The 23,459-nt window shown below is 42.3% G+C and overlaps 1 protein-coding gene across 1 annotated transcript; it reads left to right on the top strand.

Moving 5' to 3' along the window:
- Window positions 1–10,701: 10,701 nt before the first annotated feature.
- Window positions 10,702–23,034, top strand: LOC127238773 (zinc finger protein 717). The gene is made up of 5 exons (XM_051207483.1): window positions 10,702–10,895; window positions 11,879–12,047; window positions 18,408–18,534; window positions 18,760–18,852; window positions 20,274–23,034. Exons 2-5 carry the CDS (start codon window positions 12,033–12,035, stop codon window positions 21,848–21,850), a joined length of 1,812 nt encoding a protein of 603 aa, XP_051063440.1. The 5' UTR covers window positions 10,702–10,895; window positions 11,879–12,032; the 3' UTR covers window positions 21,851–23,034.
- The last annotated feature ends 425 nt before the right edge of the window (window positions 23,035–23,459 follow it).

The following is a 23,459-nucleotide window of genomic DNA, read 5'->3' as shown; positions in this document are numbered from 1 at the left end:
TGTGACTATTTTTACTTTGGTGAATGCTTTTATTAAAACTCCAAGTCTTCAGAAATTAGCTTTTTTTTCTTACTTAGTATTTTATTCATAATCATAAACTTAACTCTGGAGGGCTGGAGAGATGGCTCAGAGGTTAAGTGCACTGGCTGCTCTTCCAGAGGTCCTGAGTTCAATTCCCAGCAACCACATGGTGGCTCACAACCATCTGTAATGAGATCTGGTGCCCTCTTCTGGTCTGTAGGCATATACATACAGATAGAACTCATATACATAAATATACATAATAAATACATCTAAAACAAAACAAAAAACTTAACTCTGCAATCCAGCTAGATTTGGAGGGGAATGAGGAAAATATGGAACCCAAAGAATTTCAGTGAGAGCAGAGATTACAGGGCATTTCGAGCAGATGGGGTGGGGGATGCACTCCTGAGCTACAGAAGGAATGGTCTGGTGGGTACGAAGCCCACAAGTCAAAAGAATTAGAGTTGTTCACAGTCAGAAATGGTGATCTTCTTGCTAGTCTTGCCATCCTTGGACAGGAAAGTCTGTTTGCTCCTTGTACATGATGAAGAAGTCTTTTGCCATGTCCCCTTTTGGGTTGGAGTAGTTAAGAATGTTGAAGAATCAACTTGGGCCGTCCAGTATTCACTGGATTGCCCTTCCAACTCTATCCTGTGTCTGTCTTCTTCTCTTCTCTTCTCTTCTCTTCTCTTCTCTTCTCTTCTCTCCTCTCCTCTCCTCTCCTCTCCTCTCCTCTCCTCTCCTCTCCTCTCCTCTCCTCTCCTCTCCTCTGCTCTTCTCTGCTCTGCTCTGCTCTGCTCTTCTCTTCTCTTCTCTTCTCTTCTCTTCTCTTCTCTTCTCTTCTCTTCTCTTCTCTTCTCTTCTCTTCTCTTCTTTCGTTCTTTTCTTGTCTTTCTTTTGGGGGGGGTGTTGAGACAAGGTTTCTCTGTGGTTTTGGAGGCTGTTCTGGAACTAGCTCTTGTCTTTTTCTTAAGTGTCTTTACCTGTTGTTTCTTAATCCACACCCCCTTCTCAGATATGAACAGGGCAAGTTGGCTGGATCCAACTAAAGCCCCACAAAGCTGGGATCCAACAATCTTTCATGTTTTTCTTGTATGTGTTCAGTTTCAAAGAAGTTTACTCCCCACAAGGTATCTTTCCTGAAGTCATTTCAGTGTGTCCATCCTAGTCCTCTTTTACCTAAATACACTTTTTTTTCTTTAGGTAATAAATACTTTACATATTATTCCTTAAACTCAGAGATCCGCCTGTGACTGCCTCCCAAGTGCTGAGATTGAAGGTGTGCACTACCACTGCCTGGCTTTATTTAAAATGTTTAGATGTGTTTATTCTGTTTATTTAATTTTATGCATGTAAGTGTTTTGCCTGTTTGTGTACTACGTGCATGCAGTGCCTGCAGAAGATGGCATTGGATCCCCTGGGCCTGGAGTTAGATGGTGTGAACCACCATGTGTGGTCTGGGAGTTGAATCCCAGGTCCTCTGCAAGAGAAGCCAGTGCTCTTACTCATTAAACCCTCTCTCCTGCCCCAGTTTTCAGTTGTTTCAGTTAGACATTCTGGGTGGAAGCATAGTTCGGATACTTCCTTGGTATAAGGCTTCCTCTTTTCCTGGGACTCTGTATTTCAAAGTAAGAAGGGGAAGTCTTTTCTACCCAGTTAAATGGTGATCAGCCTCCATCCACTAAGATTTTGTTTGAGCTATCAGAATAATTTAAGGGAGAACATTTTCTTGTGAATTACTCATATTATCTGTTTACACTAGCAAGGCCTCTTCCTCTGAGACTTTGACATTCCTTTACTTAAAAATACTGGTACAGATACTGGGCAGTGGTGGCGCATGCCTTTAATCCCAGCACCTGCGAGCCAGAGGCAGGTGGATCTCCGTGAGTTTGAGGACAGCCTGGTCTACAAAGCTAGTTCCAGGACAACCAGAGTTGTTACACAGAGAAACCCTGTCTCAAAAACAAAACAAAAAGTACTGCTACAAATTGATTTAGCAATGCAGAACATTTTATGTTTGTGAAATGATTTGATTTCAGACAGTTATATACTACTGAAAATTATGTACAGACAAATGTATGCATCTAGCCTGTCACTAGAGGGCACTCTCATCCTGTTCTTTAAAGTGAATGCTGCTCTGGGTATCAAATGGAAAAAAAGAAAAGGAAAGAACTTGATTGCTCCTAGGTATGTATAGTAGAGGAGAAAACTTATGATAGATAAAAGGGAGAGTATAGGTAAACGCATGGACAGGGACATCTGGGAGAGAGCAGAGTGGACGTGACCAGACTGAGCTGGGCCATGGGGGGAGAGGGGAAGGGGAAAGAAGGAACCAGGTGCAGCAGAAAGGAGGCCAAAGGTATAAAAAGGGACTGTAACAAAAATGTCTGGAAAAAAAAAATAAAACCAAAAATGTCTGAATTATATAGTGAAGAGCCTCTGGGGGAATGGCTATTCCGTCCCTGGGCTAGAGGGCAGGGTATACCAGCCATATCCTATAACAGGTAGAGACTGAGAGATGGATGCTGGGGGAACTGGTGGCCAGGTCTGCTTTGGTATGTTAAGTAGGCTCCTCAGCCATTTGTCTGGAGTTTGAAATGTAACAAGTATTAATATCAGAGCAATGATCTGGACCCGTAGGATGAATTTGGAGTTCAATTGACAGTTATTATCTGACAGCACTGGGAGGTCTGTTCGTGAAAATTTATTAATTTCATAAAAGAATATTTATTTATTTATTTAGGGTTTTGGAAAGAGGGTTTTTCTGCATAGCCCTGGAACTAACTTACTCTGTACACTAGGCTGCCTTGAACTCAGAGATCTGCCTGCCATGTCTTCCTATAAAAGGATTTTTAAAGATTATATAAAATGCAAATTCTATTTTTGGTGAGTCATTCAAGAGCTTCTTTAATTTAAAGTTCAATTAAATGCAGATCATGGTGGCACAAGACTTTAATTCCAGCACTCAGGACGAAGAGGCAGATCTCTGAGTTTGAAACCAGCTTAGTAAATATGAATTCTAGTATAGCCAGGGCTGTGTAGAGACCCTGTCTCAAACAGACAAATAAAAATAAAATTCAATTCCCATTTTATTGGTCATATAATTATTGAAATAAAGTTACTAATTGTTTATCATGCTAACTGGTAAACACTACTAGACATCTAATCTTTAGACAAGAGGATTTATTTATTTTACATATCAATTCACTTAAGTAATTTTTTCCGTTTGTGTATGTGTGTGGTGTGTGCATGCATGTGGGTATATGTGTTCACATATGCTGCCAGTACTCATGCATATGACTATGGAGGCCAGAAGATGATGTCAGGTGACTTCCTTGATTGCTACCTGTTGGGTCTGATGTGGTCCCTTAAAATGGCAGTGCTGGGTGGGTGAGTGGTGGCTCTTACCTCCTAGACTCAGGGTGGGAGTGGGGGGATGGCAGTGCCGGTGACAATATCCTAAATAGAAAGGTAAACAGAGGATTGCCATTGGGTAAACACAGCCCTGAAGACCTGGTGTCTGTTTACCTGGAACTTCCCTTAATTCTGCCCTCAAAGACCAACTACTTCTTTGGCAAGGGGAGCTAATTCCCAGTCAATCCACACAAGCCAGTATTAGTTCAACGATTCCACCCTGCTGTCGGTCATAAACCCCCTTGCTTTTCCTCCATTTCCCTCTTCGAGAATCCTGGCAGTTTGATCCCCAATAAACTTTCTTTTCCACCCATGGAGTGGCTCAGTTTGGTGGTTTCAAAGCTCCTCCCGTATACTGTCCATTTTTTTTTTCTTTCTTTTTGAGACAGGGTTTCTCTGTAGCTCTGTAGACCAAGCTGGCCTCAAATTCACAGAGATCCGCCTGCCTCCGCCTCCTGAGTGCTGGGACTAAAGGTGTGTCCCACCACTGCTCAGCCACTCTCACTGTGTTTGAGTCAGGGTCTCTTGCTGAACTTGGCCAATTGTGGTTCTCCAGTCTCAATGTCTAGCGAGCTGGGATGAAGGGTGGTGATCACAAGCTGGGCAGTGGTGGCACATGATGTTAATTGAAGCACTCAGGAGGCAGAGGCAGATAGAGCTCTGAGTTTGAATCTGACAGGTCTACAGAGGGAGTTCCTGGACAGCCAGGGCTACACTGAAAAACCTTGCTTTGAAAAATAAACAAAGGAGCCAGGTGTTGGTGGCATATAGCTTTAATTCCAGCACTCAGGAGGCAGAGGTAGGCAGATCTCTGTTGAGTTTAAGGCCAGCTTGGTCTACAGAGCCAGTTCCAGGACAGTCTTGAAAAGCAAACAAAACAAAACAACAACAAACAAACAAAAAACCAAAAGAAAAAAATCCTTCAAACAAACAAAACAAAACAACAGTGGCTATCCTATCTCCCTGGTTTTATGTAGGTTCTGGGTATCCAAATTCTGGTTCTTACTTTTGTATTGCAAGGACTTCATTCATGAACCATCTCTTCAAGGCCCAGACAGTGGTTTTAATAGCTCTTGGTGTGTATCTACCTTTTGTTGTTGTTGCTGCTATTTACTTATTTACTAAAGTAAAAGCAGTAAGTTTAATTAGTTAAAAACAAGTTTGGGGTGGGGGTTAGGTCCAGCATCACTTCTAGGAGCCAATAACTGAATGTGTGGGAGAAGTAACCAGATGCTCCCTGCACACATCCCATTGTGCCTTCAAGTCACTGAGCACAGAGTCCTTTGCCCAGCACCAGGTCAACTTCTTGCCAGCACTGGTAGCTCAGAGATCAACAGGGCATGGAGTCCCCATCCATACCTGCTCCACCCTGCTCCAGATCAGAGCCACCTGAGGGGCATGCTGCACTAGGAGCCCAGGAGAGGTCTTTGGAAGGACCCTCTGTGAGGTCAGCATGAGAGGTACAAAGTGGGCAAGAAAGCCAAGCTGTGCCCAGGAAGGGAGAAGACTCAGGACACAGACAGCCAGGCTCACAAAAGCAGATCATCTGAAGCTCAGGGCTCAGCCGAGCAGGAGGAGCCGTAAACTGGAAACGTGGGGAACAAGCAGAGAGGTAGATGCATACAATCTTCACTGAGGGCACGAGGGTCACGGGCCTGAGGGGCTGTTAGTTCTCAAGCTCTAGGACCAGGTATTTTGTGGTGCCGATACACAGGAGTGGGAACAGCCCCCTGGGTCTAGCCAGCTTTAAGACAATGGCCATTCAGACTGGAAACAGTCCACTAATTTCCAGAACCTTGAGTCTGTCCCACTGTGTAACACCAGAGAGTATTTCTGCCTCTGGGGGGACATGTCAAACTTGAGAAGAACGGGGACAGGGGCTGCTGCCAGCACTTGCCCCCTGCCACAACTCCTGCCTGGAGTCATAGGGGCTCCAGGCCTGTTATGAGTTGGATGGTTGGGGAAAAAATCCCAGGCTCACAACCATTCAGAGTTTCTGCTTCTCGTCCCTGTAGTAACCAGGTCTTACCCAGGGAAGACTGAGTGGGAGTAGCCCCAGGGGAGGAGAAGCCATGCTGAGGACAGTTGTTTTTGAGACAGGCTTTTACTATGCAGCCTTAGTGGGCCTGGAACTTGATATATAGGTCATGCTGGCCTTGAACTCACAGAAATCCACCTGCCTCTGCCTTCCAAGTATTAGGATTAAAGCTTGAACCACCATGCCTGGCTGTGTATTATCTATTATTGTTGCTTAACAAAGTTCTAAAGTTTAGTGGCTTAAGACCTCAATAATTTATTATAATTTGTGGGATCCAGAAACTTAGAGCTTATTAAGGCGGTTTTAGCTCTAAGTCAAATTCTTATCTAGGGTACAGTCATCACAAGCTGCATTTGAGTTGTGTAATTGGCTTCTGAGATCAATCACTCACATGGACCTCTCTGCAGCACAGCCTGGCAGATGATGTTTGGCTTCCTTCAGACCAAATGGTGTAAGAGGAAGAAAGAATGTGCAAATAGAGGCTATGATTTTTTTTAATAAAATAATCCTCAGGATGATGCTTCATTACTTCATTAGGAATAAGTTATTAAGAGCCAGGCCTGGTGTTCCACACCTTTAATCCCAGCACTAGGGAGGCAGAGACAGGTGGATCCCTGTAAGTTTGAGACCATATGTCTTTCGCTTTACAGACAGAAACTCTTTCATGGGAGCTTTATTAAGATCATAGTGAATGTTTAGATTATGTTGAAAATCTTATCTTAATTATGTGGAATCTATCAACTCAACTCTGAGCAAGGAATGTCTACATTTATTTAGATTTTGTTTGACTTGTCTGACTTGTCTCACATGTTTGGTTTACTGAGTTTCTTTTCTTTTTCCTCTTCCTTTATTTGAGGCAGGGTTTCTCTGTGTAGTTCTGGCTGTTATGGAACTTACTCTGTAGACCAGAATGGCCTTAAACTCAGAGATTTGCCTTCCTTTGACTTCCTTAATCTCACTGCAGGGACTAAAGATGTGTGCCACCACCCTTAGCTTTTGAAGAATTTTTGAAATCATTTCAATTTTAGGAAGTGAATTTTCTTTTTTGAAGTCGGGTTTCTTTGTGTAGCTCTGGCTATCTTGGAACTCTCTTTGTAGACCAGTCTGGCCTTGAACTCAAGAGATTTGCCTCTGCCTCTGAGTGCTGGAATTAAAGTCATGCACCATCACTGCCCAGCAGGAAGTGATTTATTTTTCATTTCAAATTCCCATTATTCCTATACATTTTTGGCAATGTACAGGAAATACTTTGACTTTTTTCTCTTGTCCATCTACATAGTTTCTTGTTACATCCTTCTAACATGAGGTCTATTTCAATATGAATTTTGAAAATGACTGTATGGTATAATCAGAATGCTGAGTTGGACAATTTACTGGTGATGCTGGAAGTGGGGAACACTAAACATTCAGCAGAGCTCTGGACAGTCAACAGAAGAAGGTATTGCAACAGGAATCCAGACCCCAGGAGGCCCTGAGACCTCAGCACAACTGTCTCCATGATGGAAATACTATTCAGACTGTATGTAGACAGTACCACCTGCCAAAACTAAAACAAAGGCATAAGCTATCAAAATCCATAATGGGAAAGTTTCTAAATAGGTAACTTTGCTTTTTGGCTTCTCTCGTTCTCCTTCTGGGTAACTGTTCTTCTTAACCGAAGTAATTCAAGGCATGGTTATCGTACTTAAAAGCTCACCCTGAGAAAGATTTTGAGCTTCACCGTGATCCCAAACACCCAGGGTAGTTTGCCAGCTAGCTAAGAAAGACTTTCTATTGCTTTAAACCTGTATAATCACCAACAGGTATCATTCCTGACTCAGTGTCTCCACAGAGGTATTTGATTTGTTTCTAGAGTGAACACAATGCAGCTTCCTTCTCAGGTTCTATATTGCTTTGGGATACCTGGGGTTCGAATGAGAGAAAGGTGAAGGAATTTCACATCGCTCTTATAAGGTAGCTTAGCCACCTGTTCTGAACCGTGAAATCCACTACTCCTGACAATTCGAGTGTGGATCCGATGGGGGAAATGTCCTTTTACTCTTGCCATAGTTACTCAGAGGCTCATGGGTAATGTAGTCCCTTACACCTACGCATCCCACACAGGATCAGGTAAACAGCTCTGGCTGTCGCCTTGCCTGCGCCTCTGTCCAGCATTCTCCTGGGATATTGGGCTTAGAAAGTCGCCTCCTGGCGTCGCCGTTCGTCTGGCTGAGAGTTTAGTGCGGGGCTCCTGGAGGTGGGTGCGAAGAAGAAAGAGAGTGGCCTTGCGATCCTCGGAAGCGGGACCCGAACCCCTTCTCTCGGGGGAAGCAGATACATAGGTGGGTCTTGGTGGTGGACTGAGACGCAGTGCAGACCAGAACGGGTCTGGGAGGAGACTGCGAGACCCACACCATTCCCAGTCGGTACAGACGGTCTGGGTCGTGCTTTCATGGTTGCTGTGTCAGAAGACTGCGCCGGGAGGTGTCCGGGTGTGTGGTTCCAACTGTCCAAAGGCCTTACGGAAGCAAGATGGCGACCTGGGGGTGAGGGCGGTGCGTGTCTGTAGTGGCCGGGGCCGGGGTCAGGGGTCCTGCGGTGTGAGCTCACATTCCAGCCCTTGCCAGTGAAGAAGCCGGATACCTGTTTGCATCTTTTTTTTTTTTTTTTTTTTTTTAGACCGGGTTGGGTGGGGGTTGGGGGTTGGGGTGGAGAAAGACCGATGATATGAATGAGACCAGACTACAGACCCAACCCGGGGATTTTCACCAGCATGACCCAGAAATCCCAAACCACGAGCCTGGGAAAGTGTAAGTTGACACCACAGTGCTGGAGCCTGAAGGGGGCCTGTGACCCACAGATCTGTACGAAAGAGGATGTTTGTTATCCTAATGAACTGACCTGAAATTCCTAGAGAAATTCTCACGCAGTGACTGTAGACCCCGTCGGGAATTGGCGATTGCATTCGTTAAATTCCCTGTCTCTTCACGAAGTGACCCCCCCCCCCCGCCTCCTTATGCACTGCGTAGCCAGCTTGACAGTGGCCAGCTTGGCACTCCTGGTTTGAGCTCATAGTGGTTCTCAACCAATGGGTCGAATATTAGACATCCTACACATCAGATATTTCCATTACGATTTATAGCTAGCAAACTTACAGTTATGAAGTAGCAACGAAGATGCTTATGGTGGGGCTGGGGGGGGGGAGGACACCATAGCATGAGGAACTGTATTATAGGGTCACAACATTAGGAAGGTTGAGAACCACTGTCCTGGAGGATTTTGTTTCATTTTTGCAAATATCTAGTCACCAGAGATGAGTCGTTTTTGCAGAAGATTCTAGTATTGAAATAGGAACATTTTCCTGGAAACAAAGTGGTGGGGGGAGGGTTCCAAGTTCTGAAGGAGTATGTTTCATCTGTAGGATTCCATCCCGCTAGTGTGGAGCAAGACTGTTAATAGGAGACCAGGAAGTGCTGGGTAGGGGTAGGGAATTAGCTCTGGCCCCAAGCCTTAGAATCCTGCAACCTAACTCCAAAGCTCTGCAGTACCTTGTGATACAGGCTCCTTTGACTAAAACTGCACTTTGATTAACAGGGTCTGCCCACGTTTTCATGGCGGATATTGCATAATTGAAAGTACCTGTATATCATGACACGTTAACATTTCACTAGAGTGGCCAATCTGGACTACTCAATTCCTTCTCGATTACCTTAGTGCTCAGCCTACTATGTTGGTGGCCTGTACAGGGAAAGATTGTGAGCTGTGAATGAATTTGCTTTTTAGACCATAAGAACTATGTTTATTGAGTATAATGCAATAGAGCTGCAAGCTGGGCAGCAACTATAGTACCACCTGCCTCACAGGCTAATGAGCTGTGGGTGAGGGCAAAGGCAGGGGATGCATTGGTTCAGTTAGAGGGAGATGTTTTGTGTGCATTTCTCTGGCATGTAATACATGATGTGTGAAGATCGGTCCACATGCATCTGTGTATGTCTCCAGGGAGTTAAGCAAGAGCTACTGTGGTTGTAATCCCAGCTGTGTAATGGCCATGTAAACAATCTCAGTCTTGTGAAAATTCTCCAATGAGGGCCTGCTCCATGGCAGGCAAGATCTACTATTAATGGCCTTCTCTCCACAACTAGTGCATTTGATCAGAGGCAGTGTGAAGATGAAACTCTTAGCTTTTCGTGACCTAAGCAATCACTGATCCCATTGCTTAGAACAGTTTTTTTTTTTTTTTTTTTTTTTTTGGCAAAGCTACCACCTTCTCAGGAGCTATCAATATATGGAAGAGAATCAGGGACTTGATCTTCTTTAGGAGGCTGAGGTTAGCTCTCTTCTACCAGTTTAGTTAATAAAGATAGGCAAGGACCTGGGAAATACTTATTGGATCTGGAAGTTGTGATCTAGTGTGGAGGGGGTTCCCTGTTACACCTTGCTGATCAGTGGTCGTTAAGTTCCCTTTTTTCTTTCTCTTCTATCACTGTTTCCAGGGTGTGAGCTCAAAATTTTAATTAATTTTGTATGTCTGAGGATATTGTCTGAATGTGTGTCTGTTTACCATATGCAGTTAACAAAAATCAGTGTTTGTATATTTTCTAATACTGATTTCTAGTTACCATGTACATGTCTTAGATTTGGATGCTTCTATCTTTGGTGTTAAAATCCAGTGTCTGGGTGTGATTTGCAAATGCTTTGCCACAGAACAAAGTGCTTGGTTTTCAAACTCTTTCCAAATACCTTGACCTAAGCTTCCTACCCTTGTTATCATCAATACATTCTGTACATGGTGTCTTTCACCTTATGGGTTAAAAATAGAAATGTTAATACTAGCATTCTGTTAACCAAAATTCATAAGGATGGAAATAATAGGATTCAGTCTCAGTTTTGTAAAATGAAGAAGTCAGATCACATCAAACTTATGTCTAAACCTATATATGCAAATACTACAGAATGCTACACTCACATGAAAGTAACAGCTTCTCTGTGGAAAAGCTTAGACACCTTCTTTGTAGCCAGACACTGCTTGTTTGAATAATGTGACTTCAGCTATTCTTACTGTGGTTTGCAAACATTAGGCATTTGGTTACAGAATACTTTTTATTGTGTTGTCATGCCTGGAAAGTACTTTCTATTATATGTTAAAACAAATTGAAATAGAAATCATTGAATGTATCAGCCTTTCTTGTACAACAAATCAACAAAAATTTTGCTTTAAAGAACTATTTAATTTTTTCTTCACATAGGTCAATATCTTGACTGGTCTCAGATGGGAAAGTGCTGCATCTTCCTGCCTTCAGGGATGAATGGTGTTTGAGTCATCAGTGCTTTGAGGCTGGTTCTTTCTGTGTTCCTCTAGTGGTCCCTGCTGAGTCTTTTCAAGGCTCTGTTTCCATCAAGCTGGCACCAAGATTCTTCACAACATAACTGTGTCTGGCAGGTAAGCACCAGACAGGAAATACTTTTCAGGCTCAGGTTGTCTTCACATTTACTGAGTTCTCTTGGTCAAGTGAGTCAAATGGCTTATATTGTTTATGGAAACTAAATCAGGGTGTGGATACATAGAGATGTCCCATTTGGAAACAATCCTGAACATCAGTGTCCTATAAGAAATATGCATTGTTTAATTTTTTTTCCTGTATAAACATGGGCAAAAAAATCTTGCAATCTGCATATTTTACATGAACAAGAGCTGGATAAAGAAAAAAGTATAGAAGAAGTGCTTATATGGAGATCATTTGGGTGGATTAATAGAATATTTCATGTGATAGATGCATTTCTGTATTAATAGTAGGGAAAACAATGATTCTGGTTTTAATTATTAATTAATTTTAAAAGGGAATGTTAATTGTTACCAAATTGTTCATTACTTGGAGATGTTTGTACTCATTAACTCAGCCATAACTGTCATGTGTAATGGCTCTGAATGTACTTGTGAATCCATTGTCAATGGTGTCTTTGTTGTACTTTCTATTTTCTTCCTTTATTTCTTTTTTTTAGGATTTATTTATTTTTGTGTGCACTGGTGTTTTGCCTGCATGTATGTCTGTGTGAGGGTGCCAGATTCCCTGGAACTAGAGTTACAGACAGTTGGTGGCTGCCATGTGGGTGCTGGGAATTGAACCTGGATCTTCTGGAAAAAGGCAGTCAGTGCTCTTAACCACTGAGCCATCTCTCTAGCTCCTAGGAATGATTTTTGTTTTTGTTTGTTTTTTGTTTTTTTGTTTTGTTTTTGTTTTTGTTTTTTCCAGACAGGGTTTCTCTGAGGTTTTGGAGGCTATCCTGGAACTAGCTCTTGTAAAGTAGACCAGGCTGGATCTGCCTGTCTCTGCCTCCCGAGTGCTGGGATCAAAGGTGTGCACCACCACTGCCGGTAGGGCTATCTTTTTTTTTTTTACAATTTTATGTTTTATTCTTTTTCAGCTAATTGCATAGCGTGAGTGGAGAACCTAGGACCAAGCCATGAGTATGCTGTTACTCACATGACTCTCCATTATTCTCCTTTTCTCAACTGTACCTCTGGTATCACATATGTGTTTCCAAGGGCAAAACCATAACCAAGCAACTTAGTGACGTCATGAATGAATACGTGGTGAGTTGTTTATTCCCCACTTGATTACATATTGCTCTTTTATTCATAGTCTGACCATCAATAAGACCTGTCCAAACTTGTGGAGAGAATTAGACTTCAACTCTTTTAGCAGTAATTATAACAGCATTTAATGAATTACAGTTTTCCTCATTGCCACATATTGTTCATATTTCTCCCAGATTTTAAATATCTTTGACCACTGTCATTTCCACTATGAGGCTTTTCCAGTAATAGAACTGGATGAAATCATGATTAAGTTCCTGTTAACCTCCCATTCCGTACACATCTCGCACATAGTGAAGAGGTTGGCAAGTACACACGATGGGCACTTATGAGAAGTCAAGGGTGGTGGGATGTGGGGTACCTTGTGTATACTGATTTGGGCGTTTATTGCCATTAGATACCTATGGCAGTTCTCTGCTGAAAGCCTACTCCAGCCACGCTTCATGTGTCTTCGTACTATTCCCTGGCTCTGCAAGTCTCTCAGTTGATAGTCTTTTTCTCTAGCAACTATCTTTTCTTCACTTATGTCAGTCAAATACTCAGAAGCCTTTTACATTTAATTTGGGTGTATGTAGCTTGGGGCTTGAACCCAGGGTCTCATGAATGTTAAGTTTTCTCCTATTACTGAACTATGCCCTAACTGTCCCTATTTCTTCTCTCCTTCCTTGCTTTCTTTTTTCTTTTCTTCTCTATCTCTCTCTTTTTTTAAACTTTTTATTAACTCTTTGTAGATTTCACATCATGCATCTTGATCCCATTCATTTCCCCATCCCTTCACAACTGTCCTCTGCCCCTGAAACCCCCTCCCCCCAATGAAATAAAATAAAATTTAAAAGGAAAAGAAAAAGAAAAAAATCTCATCCTGGAAGCTGTAGTGTGACACAGTGAGTCACTCAGTGTAGCCTTTAGTCCATGCATCTTTACTTGCAAGTGTTCATTGCAGTGAGTCAGAGGTCCCGAGGCCTCTGGTTTCTGTTCCTTTATAGACACTGGGCCCTCACTGGGACTCCTCTTGGATATTCTGTTGTTGCCCTATAGAGATCCTGTAGCTTTGGATCTGTAGGACTGGCTGTTCACGTGCTCCAGCAGATCATACGTGGTGTGAATGTTGGGATGGGTCAGCTTGTAGCCCTTGTAGCCCTGGGTGGCTGCAGGGTTGGTCAGCCCCCCAGCTCTCCCTCATCCTCACTGCCAGGGTGAACACTTCCCTGGCTAGCTCACCCTATGCAGCAACCAGCAGGGGGTGGGGCTGATGTCATGGGTGACAACCCCCCATACCCTTAGGGACGGCTCACCTACACATACACCACCTGGGCCAACTCTACTGTTTTGCCAGGTGCCACTCTCTCAGGTGCTACAGCTGATGAGGGGCAGGCACAGCTCTTTCACCTTTCACCTTTTACCACAGGTGGCAAGGGGTTGAGGGGAGGGCATCTCTCTGCATATGGCAGACGGTGGGGCCTGATTTCCCATGCTCATGCTCTTGGTGCTCACTCACTGTGCCAGTGTTAGCAGGGTCTATTGTGCTGCCCAGGTGAGGTGCAGGGCCAGCTCTCTGGCCTGCTACAGGTGGCAAGGAGTGAGAATGGGAAGGGCCAGCTCTCCCCCTCTCACGCTTTCAGAGCCGGCTCCCTGCTCCCTCTCCAGTAGGGTGGGTTCTGCTGTGCTGCCCAAGTGAGGTGAAGGGCCTGTGCACCCCAGTGATGCACAGTGAGGGGCAGGGCCAGTTCTCCCGCTCTCACATAGCAGAAACCAGCTCTGCTGGGTGTAGAAAGCAGAGAGAAAGAGTCAGAAAGGGCCAGAGAATATAATGTACAAAGACGTGGGCCTGGTCATCTAGTTCCAGCTGGTCCCAAATTCCTGAAGCTTCCTTCACTTCTAAAAATAACGTCACCAGCTTATGACCACGTCTAATGCATGGATCCGTGGAGTATGTTCCATACTCAAACCATGGATCAAAAATCATCCTAAAAAAGTGACAACTGAAAATGACCTCTGGTTCTGTGATGTGGGTTCTCTGCTGGCTGCCTGTACTCAGTGTTGCAGGGGTGTAGCAGCTGGAGTGTGTGGTTGAAAGCAGAGCTGGGATTATTACAAGACCACTCACTGCATCGTGGCAGTGGGCAGTTGCAGGAAGTTCCGTGTGTCCTAGGAAAGGTTCTTCTGGATTTTCCATGTGCTTTGTCAGTTGTCTCAGGGCAGCTGGATTTCCTTCCCGTGCTTAGTTTCCTAACATAGCCATGTTGTTGGTCCTTGTACTCACAGAGAAGCACAAAGAGAACCAGGAATGTCAATCATTGCAGGGTGTTTCCTCAATGCAGGAGCTAAAAATCAAATACCACTATTCCATCCAGAAAGCCGAGAGTGGTGACCCTTCTCCTATCTTGGAGGCAGACCTCATCCACCTTTTGTTATAGGGGCAAACCTCACCCAAATTCACCAGAATGATTATTCCAGACTCTTCCCTCCCTCCACAGTTACCAGTCCTTAGGGGAGATGTCCCATGCACTTTGTGGCCTTCTCACCTTAATGCTGTTGCTCAGAGACCACTCTAGATTCTAGGCCCTTTAGCTACAGACCCTATCCTCATGGTCAGATGCACTTTGAAAAGTCTCTGTGTAGTCGCGCCTTAAGCTTCGCTGTGCACTTGTAATTGGACTGATTAGACTGTTGCCTGGAAAGCTTTCCCCAAAGTGTCCTGTGTTTTAAATATGCCCACAATGACCTGGTATTAGACGCCCCAGGGTGTGATCCAGGTGGACAAAGCCAGTCTGTACTGGGTTTTCATTTCCCTCCCTCCCTCCCTCCCTCCCTCCCTCCCTCCCTCCCTCCCTCCCTCCCTCCCTCCCTCCTTCCCTCTGTCTCTCCCTCACTGCCTCATTTCTTCCTTCTTCTTTTTTGAGACAGGTTTCTCTATGTAGCCCTGGCTGTTCTGGAACTTGCTGTGTAGACCAGGCTGGCTTCAAACTCAGAGATCAGCGTGCCTCTGCCTCCCTAGTGCTGGGATCAAAGGCGTGCGCCCTCCCTCCCTTGGGTTTTCGTATCTCTTCAGTGGTTTGTCTCCTTGTATGACACTTGTAGGGACCCTTTCATTTGTGACTTTTTGCTACCTTGCCTGTGAATTTCCCAGGTGGTACCTTTGCCATGTTTCATTGACTAAACCAATTGACTAAACCGGCAAGACTTAAGGGGATTTAGTTTTCACCATATTGGAAGAATTGTCCAGTAGTTGTGGCCCACTCCCAAAAGTCTATGTTCAGTGTTTGTCCCAAGTTCAGTATTTTTCATGAATGCTTGCTTAGCTCATAGGTTATTTCAAAGTATAGTATTTAATTTCTGAATATTGAGTCATTCCTGGACTCTTGTTTTGATACTGGCTTTATTTAAAGGATTTATATTCAGAGAATGTATAGGATTTTATTTTGGGGATTTGTGTTATGGGTCAATATAATGGTCTGCTTTTGGTGACTTTTCTGTTTCATCTTTAACAATAAAGTTAAGATTTTTGTCATCAAGATCTGCCTTCTTCCTGACTTTGTAGCCTATGTCCCATTAATTTCCTTTGATTTCTACCTAGGAACTGAACTCAGTTCCAGAATAGTTGTAACCCTTAACTGCTGAGCAGAGTGTGTGGTGTGTCTTTCTCTGTGTGTGCCCTGTATGCTAACTTTTCCATTTGAATTTCATTGATTTATTCTTTGATTCTTATCTTTTTCTTCTTGCTATATTCAATTTGTTTTTGTTTTTTTCTGCTCTTAAAAGGTACAAACTTAGATTACTGATTTTAGCCTATTCTTACTAATATTTTATTTCATGGCATCAGTTTCCTTCTAGTAACAGTTTATGCTGTAGTCGACAATTTTTACTTTTACTCATTTTTAAAAACTCAGTTCAAAATATTCTTTTTTTTTTTTTTTTTTTTTACATTTATGTGTATGTGTGTGCATAAAGCACACACACATGTGAGTACAAACCAGAGGAGCATGTGGGGCCCCAGGAATGTAATCTAGTATGTCAGGCTTGGTAACAAGCATCTTTAACTGCTGAACCATTACTCTGTCTCTCCACTTCAAAATATTCTAAAACTTTTACTCATAGAGTTGTTTTAATCCATGTTTTATCTAGTAGAAGTTGTTTAACCTCAATGTCTTTGGAGAGACTCTACCTGTGAAGTATGAATTTCACAAGCATTTGTAAAGGTTTTGGTTTGCTTATTTGTTGTGTATGTGTTTCTTTCCTCTTCTATGTCTGAAAACATCCCCATGTCTTACTCTCTTTTTTTCCTTCTGACTATCCCATAAGCTTTTCTAGTTTTTCTAGGAGATAGCTGTTGAAATCCAGATCTTCTCAGTTCACTTGTTCTGATACAACTTTATAATATTATATTATAATTTTATAATCAGTAGGTCTTACAAATAACAAATAATAAGCAGTTATTTGTATACAGCAAGGAAATATTGGAATATCAGAGTACATGCTAGGCTGGTCATTGGCTGCTAGGCTGGTCATTGGCTGCTAGGCTGGTCATTGGCGGCACACGCCTTTGATCCCAGCACTTGTGAGGCAGAGGCAAGTGGATCTCCGTGAGCTCGAGGCCAGCCTGGTCTACAACAGCTAGTTCCAGAACAGCTTCCAAAGCCATAGAGAAACCCTGTCTGGAAAACAAACAAACAAACAACAACAACAAAAACAAAAAACTTACCTACTGCTATTGTGTGGACCAGCTTCCAGTAGCTCAGGGACTGAGGGGAAAGCCTTTAAATTGTTTTCCAAGATTTTTTACCTTAAAGCTAGTAACAAAAACACCTTAACCTAACATTAAGTCATTGTTTAAAGCTTTGTTTTAGCTATGATGCATGCCAAAACTTGTGAATGCATTTCCTAGTATTAAGATTAAAAGAATTTGAGCTGACTGGGCTACTGAGACTCACTTGTTTTTCTTGGTCATTAACCTAAGTCACAGTCCATATGACTCCTCAAGAGAAACTAGCTGTGTGACACTTCCTAGTTCTTATTTTCTGTCCTCTGCAACCCCTGCTTTATCAGGGGCAGGGGCAACACCGTATCTTGCTTTCACTTGTATTAGTTTTTCCACTAAGCTAACCTCTATCATAATCTCATACTATATTTATTAAAGAGCCTCATTCATCAAAATCTTATTTAAACTAACACTATTATTGTATAAATCATTGCTTCAGTTAAACAGTACAATTTAGGAGGAAATCATCTTCACAATAATCCACAGGTAAAAATGCCCAGCAGAACAGGCTATTTCCACGAGATAATTGCACTACATTAAGGGCAGTTGGGATCCCCCCACACCCATTCATACCATGCCAGATTCCAGAGGGGGGGGAAAAAAAAACCAACCAGCAGCAAATGTGTGAAGGCACAGCAGTAGCAAGAGACACTGTGTGGTCAAAGCCCCCAGGGCCTTGCTGATCCTAGATTCACCCATCAAGGCTTTGCTTCCTGGTTGGCCGACTTCCTGAACTTCAGTTGCTACCTGCTGCTTCTCCAACATGCACTTTCCATAAAAATTAGTCTAGATATCTAGCTGGGTGGTAGTGGCACATGCCTGTAATTCCAACACTCAGGAGGCACAGGCAGGTGAATTTCTGAGTTCTAAGCCAGCCTGCACTGTACAGTGAGGACAGTCAGAGCTTCACAGGGAAACCCTATCTTGAAAAACCAAAAGAAAAGAAAAAAGAAATTCATCTAGATATGTAAATACAGAATCATTCACTACAAGGTTCATTTTCCTGTATATGATACTACGTATAGGACTATTACCATGGTGTGCAGTTGCCTGTGTGGTTGAGACAAGGTTCCAAGGAGAGTTTCAGCCATGCCAAGTGAAACAAAGGTTATGCTTTCAAAGGTTTCTGAGGAAGGGGAGGTCTTGCAGGAAGCAGGTTTGGTTAACATATGACTTACGCTCCATGACTGAGCTAGGAGAGTGGGGCCGATGTGACTTAGTGACAAAGCTCACTCTTTCTTTGGGAGTGGGGATTATTATTGCACGACCCGTACAACATGACAGTAGTCAGGCTGCCTCCAACCCCTGGGATGCAGAGCGAGGCCTGCTTATGTTCACTTGGCTCATGGGCAGCCCTATGTGATTAAGGCATGGTTACTTGAATGGCCTGGGTTCTCTTACACCAATTGTGAAGGTTTTAATCTATAAAGTAATCATTGTAGGCCATTAATAAATCAATGTGTCTTTTTTTCCTACTATATGAGCAAGGCAAATAATAATGTAAAATATGCATGAGAGCCTTCCATGCCTTAAGAGAAGCTGGGTTTTCAGCTTCCCATTTATAAGCATAGAGACTGAAGAGAAATGTGCTATTACAGGATTTGGTGTCATTTGAGGATGTCACTGTGAACTTCACCTGGGAGGAGTGGCAGAATCTCGATGATGCTCAGAGGGTGCTGTACAGGAATGTGATGTTAGAGACGTACAGCAGCCTGGTGTCACTGGGTGAGTATGTCTCAGGGGCAAGCACTTTCAAATGTGGGATTTGAAGCTGTGATTTAAAAGTGTGGGATTTAAATCTAGGTCATCAATTATGATTGCTCACTGCCCTCTAGGGAAAGGCAGTTCACATTTGCACTTTCATTGCACAGATCCTAAAACCTGGTTTTGTCTTTATTCAAAGAACCTCATTAGCGGATTTTTTCCAAGTCCTGCATTTCTTGTTAACAGGATTATGCATCCCTAAACCTGAGTTGATCTTCAAATTGGAACAAGGAGCAGAGCCATGGACGGCAGAAGAGTCTGTAAACCAGAGTCTGCCAGGTTAGTCGTACTCATGGTTGGGGAGATCAAGACTAGCATATGTTGGCCATTTTACCACTTTATCCCAACTTCCATATCTGAGGGCTCAGACATGTTCATTTCATTGTCTATAAGGAGAATTCTCTTGAATATGTTCCTACCTTTCATTTTGATGTAAGTTTTCTAAGATTTACTCCTGAAGTCTGATCTTTGACTTCTGTTATTTGATATTTTTCTCTGGTACCACTTTTTTCCATAGTTTCAGTTGCCTCTTATACTCAATCTCATGGGGATTTTATTTTCAAGCAGTAAAGTCTCTGTAAACACAGTAGCACCTTTAAGAATCTATGGATTAAAAGACATAAGGGTGTATATCAATAATTTGGGGGTGAATATCAAAGCTCATAATATCATAAGTAGCCAGATACATTAGAGATGATGATGTACATCATACATATTTCTCCAGGGTGGTGGACATGTTGTTCAATTAAGACCTCAATTACTGGTATCTGTTGTGTGTGAAAGTGGAAAGGAAGAAATTTCATGTTTGAAAAACTCAAAATCCATGATGACTCCTGAAAGTAATAGCTCTAAACAAATAAAGATACAAACTCATGGTCATAAGGGAAGCTTCAGGTTAGGAAGCAGCCTATTGGACTTTTCTCATAATCTGCAAAGAAGATGTTCAAAAAAATTATGGCCCTCTTTAGACCAGAATAAAGTGAATGCCAGAAAAAATGATCATAATTGTCATATATCAAAGTATATACAAGAATAGGTTATTGTTAAAAAAAAAAATGTAACCATTATCTAAGTGGAAAAGTGTACCTAGCAATTGGTGAATATTTTAACAAAATATTTCTTCACAAAAATAAAGTGAGGAAAAATATGTTAACCTATCTGTGTGTTTCAGTATATCAAAAGATATAACACAGCCATTTAGCCCCAAATAAACACAGAGGTTTATATTAATTATAAACGGTTTGGCCCATGTCTCAGGCTTCTTATCAGCTAGCTCTCTTTTAATTATTAACCCATAACTATTAATCTATGTATTTCTACATGGCCTTGGCTTACTGGAGAATGCCCAGCATCCTATCTTCCTGGTAGCTATATGGTCTCTCTCTCTTGGCTCCCTCCCCCAACTCCTTCCCTGCCTTTCAACTTCCCAGCATGCCCCTAGTCTGGTAGTTCCACCTATACTTCCTGCCTTGCTACTGGCCAGTCAGCATTTACTCATCAACCAATAAGAGAAACATATTTACAGCATACAGAAGGACATCCCCCATCACTAAAGTTTACAAACTAATACTTAATATGATCTTAATAAAACACAATGCTAGTAGGATAGGGAAAAATTCTTCTTAACATAAACATGAGAATTCCACTAGAAAACCTAAAATGTAATTCATAGAAATGATTTTTTTTTTTGGTTCTTTTAGGCTTCTACAATGTGGATGGCACAATTGAGACCAACCAGAAATGTCAAGACAGACATTTATGGAAAGTTACTGCTAATAGTCACTATCGAGCAACCGAGGAAACAGATGGATTAGGAAACAATTTTTATTTGTGTTCCATGAAAATTTCAAATTTTGTTGTAAATAATAGAGACTGTTCAGGAGTGAAGCCCGAGGAGCTAAGTGAATGTCAGAGTTCATGTCTTCCTTCTGAGCCTCATGGGATGTACACTTCAGAGCAACATAATGACTGTTGTGGGGCAGGGAAATCCCTCAAGTGTCCTCAGCAATTTGGTCAACATTCCCAGATTCAAACTGGGCAGCAGGATTTTGAATACAGTGGAAAAGGAAAAGATACAAAGGGGGCAAAACTATTAAAAAAAATTATTTCATCTAAGAGACTTCAAATGGGATTGACTCTGTGTGCGCATAATGAGTATGAACAAGTCTCTGTTAAGTCAGATGTCAAGGTTAAGGTAGAGAAGACAACTTTTGATAAAGCATGTAACCTCACAGAACACCAAGAAACGTACTCAGGGAGCAGATTTTATAAATGCCTTGAAAGTAAGAAAACCTTTACTAGCAAATTAGATCTTACAGTTCACCAGAGGACACATAACCAGAACAAAGCCCATGTGTGTATCCAGTGTGAGAAACTCTTTAGCACAAAATCTTCTCTTACTATTCATCAGAGAATTCACACAGGAGAAAAGCCCTATGGATGCAGTGAATGTAATAAAACCTTCAGGCAAAAATCAGCCCTCATTGTACATGAGAGAACTCACACTGGTGAGAAGCCCTTTGAGTGTCATGAGTGTGGTAAAGCCTTCCAGCATAAGTGGTATCTCAAGATGCATCAGAGAACTCACACTGGTGAGAAGCCATACCAATGTAAAGAATGTGGAAGGGCCTTTCTAAAGAAGTCGTACCTCAAAATGCATCAGGGAACTCACAAGAGTGAGAAACCATATGAATGCAAAGAATGTGGGAAGACCTTCCATAACAGGTCATACTTCAACCTGCACCATCGAACTCACACTGGTGAGAAACCCTATGCATGCAACGAGTGTGGAAAAGCCTTTTACCAGAAGTCAGACCTCAGGAGGCATCAGAGAACCCACAACAGTGACAGATTACACGAATGTAAAGAGTGTGGGAAAGCCTTTCAAAACAAGTCCTACCTCAAAACTCATCAGAAAGTTCACACAGGTGAGAAGCCATATGAATGTAAAGAGTGTGGGAAAGCCTTTCAAAACAAGTCCTACCTCAGCAAGCATCAGATAATTCATACAGGTGAGAAACCCTATGAATGCGATAAGTGTGGGAAAACGTTTCAGTGGAAGTTAGTCCTCAGTAAGCATTCTAGAATTCACACAGGTGAAAAGCCCTATGAATGCATCCAGTGTGGGAAAGTGTTTGGCTACAGGTCATCCCTCATTGTGCACGAGCTGATCCATTCTGGGGAGAAACCCTATGAATGTAACATATGTAGAAAAACATTTTCACAGAAATCAAACCTAATGAGGCACCAGGGAACTCACAGACATGGGGCAGTATGATGGTAATGGGTAGAGAAAGATAATTGCCAGACATTTAAGCCTCAGAATGCTTCAAACAGTTCAAGCAAGAACCACTTGAGTGAGTAGTTTCGGTGTTCTTTCTGTACAACAGCTCTCAGTTAACATGAGAGAGCCAGGGTTGAGAAATGTTAGGAATGAAAGTTTCACCAAAACGTGCCCATAAGATGATATGTGAAAACTCACACAGGAGGACATTTTTATAAATGTAATACTTGTGGTAAAATGTCCTACACTACAGGTCTAAACTTGGAATGCCTCTGCATATTTATATAGGGGGAAACATGAATGTAAAGAATATAGAAGTTTTATACATGCTCTTCAATATGTCTGAGTTAACACACATTGGAGAGGAGCTCAGTGAAAGCTATGAATGTGGAAAATAGTTTTTAGTAACACAACAGAGAAAAATCTATGAATATAATTAAGGTTGAAAACCATTTTGGCATCATTCATGTCTTAATAAGCATGAGCAAGTCCACACTGGCAAAAAAAACTCAAGAAATGTAATCATTAGAAAACTATGTGGGAGTCCATAATTCTGGGAGGAAAATCTCTGGATGGAGTTTTTGTGGCAGTGTTCCAGTAGAAGTTTCATCATAACATGGGTCAGAGAACTTACTTGAGAAAGATTGGAAGCCTCTTAACTATATATCACACCTAAGCGGACATCAGACAGCACAGTCTAAGAAGTGTGGGAGAGCATCAAGAACACTCAGAAACCAAGCACTGGCATACAGCATGAAATGTGTACAAAGGAATAATCCTGAGTGGCTGTGTGTCCCCTAGAGACCATTTCTTATCTCTGGACATAGCCTGCAATTCTCAGCCTCCAGTACTTCCAGAGTTAGCATCGCCCCCCCCACCTCATCCCCCAAACATCAAGCAGTTTTTTCCAGTTTATGTCAAAGTGAAGGGAAGGTGACCTTAAGGACATTCTTGCAAATATTGGTGGGGGGAAATTTACTGGGATTTAAGAATTAGTTGAGGAAAACAATGATCTTTCCCCTGTATCTTTGTACCTTATACCTGGCATATTAGTGTGAAATAAATGTACTGTTTAGAATTCCCAAGTGTGATCTGTTCTCATTGTATTACTAACAGGTCATTCTTAATAACTCATTTTATGAATACAGGGAGTCTTTCTGAGATCTGCAACATTTTATCAGCACATCAATTCATACAGAAGAGAAGCCTGCCTGCCTTGTCATTCTTCATTTCCAGGTTAATTTAGAAGGATCAGTTGTGGAGAAGATTACAATGAACCATTTTTGGGAATGCTTTTTATCATGCAGGGGTATCTCACTGAAGAAAAACATTAGATGATTGCCAACTATTTTTATAGTATTTTCATTTTTATAATAAATTGTAGCTGGGTGTTGGTGGTGCATGCTTTCAATCCCAGCACTTGGGAGGCAGAGGCAGGCGGATCTCTGAGTTCAAGGCCAGCTTGGTCTCAGAGCTAGGTCCAGGACAGGCTCCAAAACAATACAGAGAAATCCTGCTCCCCCCCCTCCAAAAAAAAAAAAAGACATTGTAATGAAGAGAGACTCACCAACTTATGTATTATACATATGGATGTAGGTAATGT

Source organism: Phodopus roborovskii, unplaced genomic scaffold, assembly GCF_943737965.1.
Source record: "Phodopus roborovskii unplaced genomic scaffold, PHOROB, whole genome shotgun sequence".
Taxonomy (NCBI): Eukaryota; Metazoa; Chordata; class Mammalia; order Rodentia; family Cricetidae; genus Phodopus; species Phodopus roborovskii.
The sequence above is the reverse complement of the archived record's forward strand: the minus strand, read 5'-3'. Positions and strand labels throughout refer to the sequence as shown.